The 10,525-nt window shown below is 39.4% G+C and overlaps 1 protein-coding gene across 2 annotated transcripts in view; it reads left to right on the top strand.

Annotated features, from left to right (window-relative positions):
- Nucleotides 1-10,116, top strand: part of Clec6a (C-type lectin domain containing 6A) — a 12,613-nt gene extending 2,497 nt beyond the window's left edge. For both annotated transcript variants that reach the window (XM_050164142.1, XM_050164141.1), the window contains 3 exons: nucleotides 4,256-4,407; nucleotides 7,235-7,350; nucleotides 9,345-10,116. In XM_050164142.1, the coding sequence (XP_050020099.1) occupies nucleotides 4,256-4,407; nucleotides 7,235-7,350; nucleotides 9,345-9,489 (413 nt within the window). In that variant the 3' untranslated portion in view covers nucleotides 9,490-10,116. The remainder of the gene's footprint in view (nucleotides 1-4,255; nucleotides 4,408-7,234; nucleotides 7,351-9,344) is intronic.
- The last annotated feature ends 409 nt before the right edge of the window (nucleotides 10,117-10,525 follow it).

The raw sequence follows: 10,525 nt of genomic DNA, 5'->3' as shown, positions 1-10,525 counted from the left end.
ATATTGTGTGTGTGTGTGTGGTGTGTGATGTTTAAACTTGCATGCTATCAAGATTTCTCTACACTTACATGTTCAGTTCAGGTTCTGAATACATCCAGGGAACAATTCAATTCAATTCCCAGGCATCTTGATTTTGTGAAACACTATCAAACACAACACAGAGTTTGTCTGGTAAAGTCTGGAAGTCATTCATAGCTATTCCCATGAGTTTTACATTCAATGTATAAATTCTCTTTGATATTTCCGTTTCTCAATTAATGCTCTCCATCTCCATTTCAAGTACCATCTTTATTACTAGAATAACTGAGTCGGGCTGAGCCTGCCCTTTCCCAGAATGCGCAAATACCAAGTTCATCCACAGAGAGCTGGGAGTCATCACTGAGCATCGTATCTGCCTTACCCATGTGTGATGAAGAATGCAAAGACAGTAATGTGCTCGTCTGTAGTTTTCCCTATGAACTCAGTCTTTACACACAAAAGAAACGGCATCTAGACAGGTGACAGGGTCCTATCTCTAGAACTGATTTACTCACCATGCCACCTTTGTGGAGAAATCCGTGAGAAGTGAAAACAGAGCAAAAGCCCTTCATACGTCTAGGAGGCGCTGCGATTTTCCCCCTTAGTTATTAGTCAGAATATGTTGCATGACAATGCAAAAGTGTTGCCAGAGTCTCCTGGCTTTGCCTTTCTTAGCATATTGGAATTTTTTTTGGGGGGGTGGGGGGGTGGTCAAATGTCTACAGAGCTGATTCGTTCCTGAGGAAAACAACTCCGGTGAGGATAGTCTGTCTCCTATTTTTTGGAGACACTTATACAATAATAGCTCATGTATCTGATTTGAGACAGCCCCCAGGAAGGGTTGTGTAGTTTGAATTCTAATTGGTTTTAATAATAAAAACCCTGAGTCAGATATAGAGGTAATGCCGGAAAATCAGAGAAGCAGAACAGCCAGCCGCTAGTTGTTACCTCTACGGAATCCTCAGACCAAATGGATGATCCTGGCTCTAGGAATCCTCAGAACGCGTTGAGCTCCTGTCTCCTCCTGCCCTATATTCCTCCCTCTGCCTGGGCACATCCTTTCCTGTCTTCATCTTCCTCGTGCTGGTATTAAAGACGTGTGACTCCCAAGTACTGGAATTAAAGGTGTGAGCCATCACTGCCTGTCTCTGTTTCTCTGTCAGACTAGATCAATCTTGCGTAGCCCAGGGCGGCCTTGAACTCACAGAGATCTCTCTCCCTCTGTCTCCAGTGTGCTGGGGTTAAAGGTGTGTGCCACCACTGCCTGGCCTCTATGGCTAACTAGCGGCTTAGCTTTGCACTCTGGTCTTCAGACAAGCCTTATTTGTTAGCTCACAAACAAAATCTCACCACAGGGTTGAACTCCTTAGACAGCCCAAACTGGCTCGTCCTCACCACCCTCGTGGTTCAGCCTCCTGTGTGCAGGGATTGCAGATGTGCAGAAGCACACCAGGCTACAGCTGTGGCTTTAAAGCATGACTTCCTTGAAAGGGGAAGCAGGCACTTCACTTTTAGAGGGCTCTGAAACGAAACAGAAGTGGATTTTAATGATAAACTTTGTGTCCATTCATAAACACATCCCCTAAGCATATCTAGCTTAAAATTATGGTCAACCAGGCTCATTGGTATAATTCATTTTATTTGTAGATAATTTTATGTGGTGAAATTATTTTATATAATAACAGTATCAGGAAATAAAAATAACAGACATTTTGACAATGCTCTTTTGAACTGATACATTAAAAACAAAACTCAAAGCAAAAATGTTTTTATTTTGTCATTCATGGTGATGCATGCTTATAATTCTAGTGCTTGAGAGACAGAGGCAGAGAACTTCCTGTAGCTCTGAATTCAGTCTGACCTACCCAGACAGCCCCAGAGCAACATAGTGAGATTCTGTCTCAAAGAAAAAAAAAATTAACTGGGTGTATCAGCCTGAGCTGAGAATTACGGTCTATTAGAGGCCGTATTACGGTCTATTAGAGGTCTTCTAGCTTTTAGAGTCTTCAGTGAGAAGTTGAGTGTTATTCTAATGGGTCTGCCTTTATATATTACTTGGTCTTTTCCCCTTGTAGCTTTTATTTTATTTTTCTTTTAAACACTGCCTGGCCCATTATCTGTAGCCTTTTATTGGCTAGCTCTTACATATCGATCTAACCCATTTCTAATATCCCTGTAACACCACGCCCCTTGTAGCTTTTAATAGTCTTTCTTTGTTCTGTATGTTTGGCATTTTGATCGCTACGTATCATGGGGACTACCATCTCTGATCCAGTCTGTTTGGGGATCTGTTGTCCTTCTTCAGGTTGGAGACATTTGCTTCTGTGATTTTGCTGAAAACGTTTTCTGTGTCTTTGACCTGGATTTCTTTTCTTTCTTTGCGTCCTATTACTCAAAGACTTGGTCTTTTCCACAGGATCCCACATTTCCTAGATGTTTTGTGCCTGGGTTTTTTTTTTTTTTTTTAGATTTAATATTTTCTTTTACTGAGGTATCTACTTACCTCTTCTACCTTGTCTCCAGTGCCTGAGAATTTCTCTTTTATGTCTTCTTGTTCTGTTGGAGAGGCTTATTTCTGAGGTTTTGTTTGACTTCCTGAGGTACACATTTCCAGTTTTGTCTCTGGGTTTTACTTTTTTTTTGAAATTATTTAAGTAACAAATAAGTTTATTTTAAGGTAGGTCAATAAATTTTCCTCAAAAATAACAAGAAGAAAAAAATGGATAAACAAAAACAACAATAACAAAAAATTGTAACTGTAAAATTTCTAAAACTTTGTCATACATTTAAGTAAAATAACATATTTTTTACTTAAATATATTTGAAGTCAGGTGATATTTCAATGTTATAATATCACAATATATTACTCCACATTGAAATATATATTGCAGATAGTTCTGGTGATGAATAAGGCATATCTGAACATTTTATTGGAGATTTTTGTTTTGAAGCCATTTTTAAATGCTGGGTTAGTAAGTATGTTCACAATATCTAGATCAAGTAATCAATATATGTTCTAGGAAGCTATCAAACTATTTACTAGCTTGTAACTTCACTATTGCTAAGCGCTCTAACTTCTGGAATTTTATTTTGTGTCTGCACCTGATTTTAGAAAATGCTTATACATTATTACTCAAGATTGTTACTTTGCCTGTTTTTAATTATCGTCTGTTATTTTATTCTGGGTTTTACTTAGTGATTCTGTTTTACTTTCATGTTGTTTTTGTTATTTTACTCACCATGTGTGTTTTTACAGACTTCAAACTCAATGGTAATTTTTTTTGTCTCATATTGCTTTATTTAGGCATTTTTAAAAAATCTTACTGGTCTTTTGCTTGTATTATGGTTTCCAACTTTTTTGGCTTGTTTTTCTTTAATTTTTTTTTTCAAGACAGGGTTTCTCTGTATAGATTTGGTGCCTGTTCTGGAACTCGCTCTGTAGACCAGGCTGGCCTTGAACTCACAAAGATCTACCTGTCTTTGGCTGAGATTAAAGGTGTATGCCACCACCAACCAGCCAATTTTGCGAGGTTTTTATGGGTTTTTCTCTGCATCTGATGAGTCTTTGTGTCTTCATATGTGTGTTTCTTGTGTTTTTCTTCTATTTTAAATTCTGTCCTTTAAGAAAAATAGCCTATTTCAAAAAAAAAAAAAAAAAAAAAAGAGGGAACGGTGGTGTGGAGTTGGATGAGTAGGGAGAATCTGGGAGGAGATGGGAGAAGAAACCATGTTCAGAATATATTGTGTGAAAACAATATTTTCAATTAAAAAAATAAAAGCAGAAACTAAAATTATCTCATAAAGACCACAAAAATGCCCACTTTGGCCACAGTTAAAGACTAATTGGGAAACATACTTTGTCTTCTCCGGTTCACTCCTGCCCTGAAAGAGTACTGAGGCCAACGTTTGGATCCTTGAGTTAGAGCATGAGCCCATGCTCTGCACTCTTAACAACCAATAAGTGATGGTTAAACTTTCAAATATTTGATAATGGATAAAAATTAGTAAGAAGTAGCAATAAGGAGCAATATTCTGAGTTAAGTACTGTTCCAAATGCTTTGGAGGTACTATGTGATTAAATAACTCAACATCAATTCTATGGCCCCAAATGATACGTTCAGAGAATAGTCAATGCTGTAATTATAATGAGAAAGCAACACTGGCGAGCAGCCTCAGATCCTTGGGGTTGTGTAGAACACGTCTCCTTAATCTTATTCGTCTTGCCTTGCGGTCACAGAAAAAGTTTGGGGTTGTTGCCCAAGTCACTGGAAGTCATTTGGCTCCAGCTGTTACCACATTTCTACCGATAAGAACATCTGGAACATCAGCGAGCAGAAATGTACTAAGATGGGGGCTCATTTGGTGGTGATCAACACTGAAGCTGAGCAGGTAGCTCTTCCTTGTTTGTCTTAGCCTTTTCATTGTAGGGAAATGTAGCCAAATGTGCTAAACTTGATCATTCTTAGATTTATCATTACTTAATTAGTTAATTTTCCCCAACTCAATCATTGTTCCTCCTCTCTTCCCAGTCCCTCCCCACAAACCTCCCTCTTCACCCTCCCCCATCCTCGCCTCTTTTCTCTTCAAAAAAGGGCGGGTCTCCCACATATATCAGCCAGCCATGGCGTATCAAGTTGCTATAAGACTAGACACTTTATCTCCTATTAAGGCTGCACAAGACAACCCAACAAAGGGTCCCAAAAGCAGGTAAGAGTCAGAGACAGCCCTGCTCCCATTGATAGGACTCGCACAAGAAGACCAAGCTATAACTGTAACACACATGCAGAAGAAATGGCTAATAGTTATTAGTATGGTCACCCCATTATAGAAAATCCTCTAGAACTTTTTGCCTTGCAATATTGGAAGTCCTTGAACAAAGACTCTCCACTTCCCATTTCATAAAGGCTCTGGCAATCACTCCTCTGCTTCCTGCTTTTTATGAGTTTGATTACTTTAGATTCTTCGATGTAAGTGAATTCATGTATTATTATTGTGTGTTCCTGCATGCATGCATGTGTGTGTGTGTGTGTGAGAGAGAGAGAGAAAGAGAGAGAGAGAGAGAGAGAGAGAGAGAGAGAGAGAGAGAGAGAGAGAGAGAGACTCATATTTCAATAGGGTTGCCTGCATGAGCATGGGTGTGCAGCCACCTCTGAGAAACATGGCAACTGTTAAATGCCCATAGCTTCTCAGGAAGGGGTCATCTTAGCCCCTCCCATACCCGTGATGGAAGATTGGTGGGCCCAGTCTTGTATGTGTCTTTCAAAGGTAGCCATTGCTGCTGTGAGTTCGAGCTCTGGTGTTCTTTTCTCTCTCTCATGTTCACTGAGCTTGAGGTGTGTTGTAGATGTTCTTTTTTTTTTTTTTGGTTTTTCGAGACAGGGTTTCTCTGTGGTTTTGGAGCCTGTCCTGGAACTAGCTCTTGTAGACCAGGCTGGTCTCGAACTCACAGAGATCCGCCTGCCTCTGCTTCCCGAGTGCTGGGATTACAGGCGTGCACCACCACTGCCCCGCTAGATGTTCTATTGAAGACCACTGACCAATTTTGAGTCTCTATAGTGATCATCACCAGTTTACACTCACACTACCAAAAAGAAATATTTCTCTTTTCCCATATCCTTGTCTTTGGTAGTCATTTTTTTTCTTGATTGTGACTACTCTGATTGGGGCAATTCTAAATCCCAAACTAGTTCTAATTTGCATTTCCCTGATGATTAATAATGCACACTTGGAATCTGATAATTTTGTACAGGAGTATACTGTATTATAGCCTTTCCATCCTTTTGTTTCTTCCTATCCTGAGTCCTTCTGTTGAATATCTTTTAATGTTTCTGTTGGCCATTTGTATATTTTCTTTGGAACAATGTCAGTTCCATATCCCCCAATTTTTAACTGTGTTATTTCTTTTACTCTTGTTAGTTTATAGGTATCCTTTTTTAATTTTGGATATTAGTCCCTTTCCAGAGATATGGCTTGCAAATGTCTTCTCCAGTATCATTGGCTGCTTTTATACTTGCTGATTTTTTCTTTATTGTGAAAAAAAAAAACCTTTTTGGTTTGATGTATTCCTTTGTCTATTTTTATTTTGTTGCTTGTTCTTTTGGCATCATGTCCCAAAATGCCTTGCTAACTCCAATGCAATGAAGCCCGCACCTTGGGTTTTCTTTTAAGAGTTTACAAATTTGCACTGTTCATTTAGGTCTTTGAAGCACCTTGAATTGACTTCTGCATGGAGTATGAGGGAAGGGATGAGAGTCATTCTTTTCCCACAGCCTTTATTCCCAGCATATATGTTAAACCGACTGTCATTTTCCCATCATGTGACCTTTAGTCAGAGATCATTTGACTGTATGTATGAGTTTACTTATGCACTCCAGGAAAAAGGAGTCTCTCCACTTGAGTGCTCTTTGATTTCCTTAATCTATGCCTTCAGTTTTCAGAATACATTGTTTTGCTTCCTGAGTGAGTGAGTTGTTCTCTGAGGTAAGCTTATTCTTAGGTATTTTGTTCTTTTTGATGCTACTGGAAAGAGTCATTCTCTTACCTGCTTTTCAGATTGATTTTGTTGTTGTTACTGCTATTGTTGGTACAAAGAAATGGTGTTGATTTTGTATACTGCAACCTTGCTTAATTTGATAAAGGCCCATTGATGTTCAAAGGCCTGACAACCAGGGGAGTTAGAAGACTCTCCCTACCTGAGCAGACAGTCAGCAAGCAAAATAAGAGAACTCCTGTTTGCTTTGACTTCCATTCTGTATAGGCTGTCAAATGTTTAGATGATCCCTACCCCTGCTGGAGGGCAAGCTAGCTTACTGAGCTCACAGACGCTGTAGCCAACTGTTTGTGGAAACACATTGCAGATATATCCAGAAATGATGTTTTAATCTGGGTGACCCTTAGCCTTGCCAGGTAGAGACATAGAATCTAGTATCATAACATTTAAGCATATAACATTTTAAAAGAGATTAAAATATAAATTATTCTCGTGGAATTTGAGGTGATTCTTCTAATTGGTGAAGAATGAATGACGAGCGTTCCTAGACTAGGGCCTCCTGGCCTTGCAACAGTGTTGGTTGTTTTGGTGCCTGTGCTGTTGGTTCCCATGGCCATCATTTCACTGGTGTTTTCTTCTGTTTCATCTGGCTGTGAGGGCTGTAAAGAATGTTTGCACTGTTCAGAATGGGCCTTCCCAATCACTAACTCTTGTTCACCCATACAGAATTTCATCATCCAACAACTGGATAAGTCGATTACTTACTTCCTGGGGCTTTCTGATCCACAAGGTAACAACAAATGGCAATGGATTGATAATACTCCTTGCAGCCAAAACGTCAGGTGAGTGCAGTCCTAGCTTAATGAACCATTGGAATTATTTACGCTGAAAATTGAGGAAAATTTTGCTAGCTGTGACTATTAATACTAATAATTATAACATTGAATTTACTAAATAATCTAAGGTTTCATGAAACTTCTCTTTTAGGAGCTCATTTTACATATGAAATATTGAATAATAACTTCCTCAAGATCAATAGATCAATAAAATTAGAAACTGCATTTAATCCTATGTCCATCTGACTTTAAAGATGGTGTTCTCAGCTATTGGATATTGTTTTTTTGCCTTTAAGTACAGAGACTTAAATTAATTTATTGATCTTTAACAAAAAAATTTAAAATAACTGAATCAGAATTATGACAAACATCAGAATAATTACACAATAATACTTTTGATATGTTACCTTATTTTATTCTCATGCAATCTTGTGAATTACTTTGAAGCCCTTACAAAATTTATTTCTATTTTTATGATTTCCATTTTTATACATGAATCATTTAAAATAAAAAGACATTAAATTTCTTGATCAGGGACTGTGGTAAGGAGGCCGCTTGTTCATTTCCCGACTGTTGAGACTCCCGAAATAACCACACAGAAACTGTATTAATTAAATCACTGCTTGGCCAATTACTTAAGCATATTTCTAGCTAGCTCTTACATCTATAATTAACCCATCTCCATTATTTTATATTTTACTGCAAGGCTTGTGGCCTACTGGCAAGGTTTCAGCACATCTGTCTCCAGCAACGGCTCCATAACTTTTCTCTGACTCTGCCTCCTTTCTCCCAGCATTCAGTTTAGTTTTCCCCATCTAGCTCTACTCTACCCTATCAGACCAAGCTAGTTTCTTTATTAATTAACCAATCATATTCACAGCATACAGAGGGGAATCTCACATCAAGGGTCAAAGTAAATTAAAAGTTAAACAAGTATTTTATTTTTTTCCTTTTTTTTCTTTTATTAAACATAGATTTTTTTCTCATACAGTATAATTTGAATACAGTTTCCCCTCCCTCTACTCCTTCACATTCTTCTACACCTCCTCTCCCATCTGTATCCATTAGAAAAGAACACGTTTCTAGGATATAGCATTAGAACATAACAGAGTAAAATATAATAAAATTAAACCATTGATTAAAGTCGGACAATTCAAGTCAACAGAAAAATAAGAGCCCCAAGAGAAAACACAAGAACTGAAAGCTATCATACATATGCAGAGGGCTTAGTGCAGACCCTGCAGGCTCTGTGCATGCTGCTTCAGAACTCCATGACTTCATATGCATTTTGATCATGTTGATTTAGAGGCCTTTGTTCTCCTGGCATCCTCCATCCCCTCTGTCTCCCACACTGGGTTCCCTGAGCTCAGGGTGGAGGAATCTGATGGAGACATTTAGAGCTGTGTGGTCCAAGGTCTCTCTCAGGGTAATGTCTTGCTGTGGGTTTGTGTATTGTTCCCAACTGAAACATCTCTGATGATGGCTGAATAAGGCCCTGATCTACGAGTACAACAGAATATTGCTAAAAGTCATTTTATTGTTACATATATTTTTTAAGAGCACTAGTATTTGGTTTTACCTTAGTTACAAAATAATTTTAATTCCAAAAGTAAGGCCCAGTCCCTTCCTCTATAGTCTTCAAAGGAGGCAGTTAACTCACAATCAGCGTTAGGAAGCTGATGTAAAACGGCAGCCTCTATATATGCCAAAAAGAAAAGAACTTATCCTAACTTATATCATGATGAGGGATTTGCGAAGAAGAGAAAGTAAATATTGGATTGCAGGGGAAAGGTCAAAGTATAGCACATCCAAAACAAAACAAAAAAAAATACATGTAAAGGTGCCTGTTCTTGGCCTTTTAGAAATGGGTTGTGTGAGAAAGAGGAGAAAATGCTGGGGTCTTCTCTCACCCACGCCCTGTTCCATTCAACCTCAAACTCCGCTGTTCAGGCAAATGCTAGGCACTCACGGAGGACTTACTTCTGTTTTGCTTCCTGCAGGTTCTGGCACCTAAATGAACCCAACCTCCCCGAAGAGAGATGTGCTTCCGTAGTTCACTGGGATCCTACGGGATGGGGCTGGAATGACGTTGTCTGTGAGAGTAAATATAACTCAATATGTGAAATGAAGAAGACTTACCTCTGAGCGGCATTTTATCCATATATGCCTTTAGAGTCTCTTGGCACGAACACGTAACTGTAGTCATTCTTTTTCTAGATGTTTCTTTTCACTGACGACAGATGGGTCCTTCCTCTCTGTGATGGTTAGGGTTTTGCCAACTGGACACAATCTAGAATCACCTAGGAAGAGGGACCCCCAGCTAAGGAATTGCCCCATCAGGCTGACTTGTGAGCATGTCTGTGGGGGCATTTTCTTGATTGATGATTGTTGTAAGAGGGTTCAGTGGGAGCTGGTAGGTGGTCATGGGTGGTGTAAGAAAGTAAGCTGAGAAAGGCGTGGCTAGCAAGCCAGTAGGCATCCTCCCTTCTTCTCTGTCCCAGGTTGCTGCCCCGGGTTCCTGTATTGGGTTCCTGTCCTAGGTTCCTGCCCCAGGTTTCTACCCCAGGTTCTTACTCTAGGTTCCTATCCTGGGTTCCTACCCTAGGTTCCTGCCCCAGGTTCTTGCTCTGGCCCCAGGTTTCTACCCCAGGTTCTTACTCCAGGTTCCTATCCTAGGTTCCTACCCTAGGTTCCTGCCTTAGGTTCTTGCTCTGGCTTCTTTCTATGATAAACTGTTGTTACTTGAAAGTATAAAATGAAATAAATCGTTTCTTTCAAGTTGCTTCTGGTCAGTGTTTTGTTCCCTCACAGAACAGAGAAACAAATTTGGACACTGCCTTTGTTCTCATCTTCCATTTATGACTCATGGTTGTTCTCTTTTCTTCATACTTTTTTCTTTAAAATTTATTTATTTAGGAAAACAATCTTTTCCCATTTTACATACCAATCCCAGTTCCTCTTCCCTGCTCTTCTCCCACTCCCTCCACTTCCCCCCATCTACTCCTCAGAGAGGGTAAGGCTTCCCATGGGGAGTCAAGAAAGTCTAGCGCATGACTTTGAAGCAGGACCAAGGCCCTCCCCACTGTATCTTCATACTTCTACAAACATTCCTCTTGCCAGACTGTACTCTTTGGGCTAACTTATGTATACTATCATATTATCTGCAAATAGTGAAAGTTTG

Source organism: Alexandromys fortis, unplaced genomic scaffold, assembly GCF_014885135.2.
Source record: "Alexandromys fortis isolate MF-2015 unplaced genomic scaffold, M_Fortis_MF-2015_v1.1 scaffold_150, whole genome shotgun sequence".
Classification (NCBI taxonomy): Eukaryota; Metazoa; Chordata; class Mammalia; order Rodentia; family Cricetidae; genus Alexandromys; species Alexandromys fortis.
The sequence above is the reverse complement of the archived record's forward strand: the minus strand, read 5'-3'. Positions and strand labels throughout refer to the sequence as shown.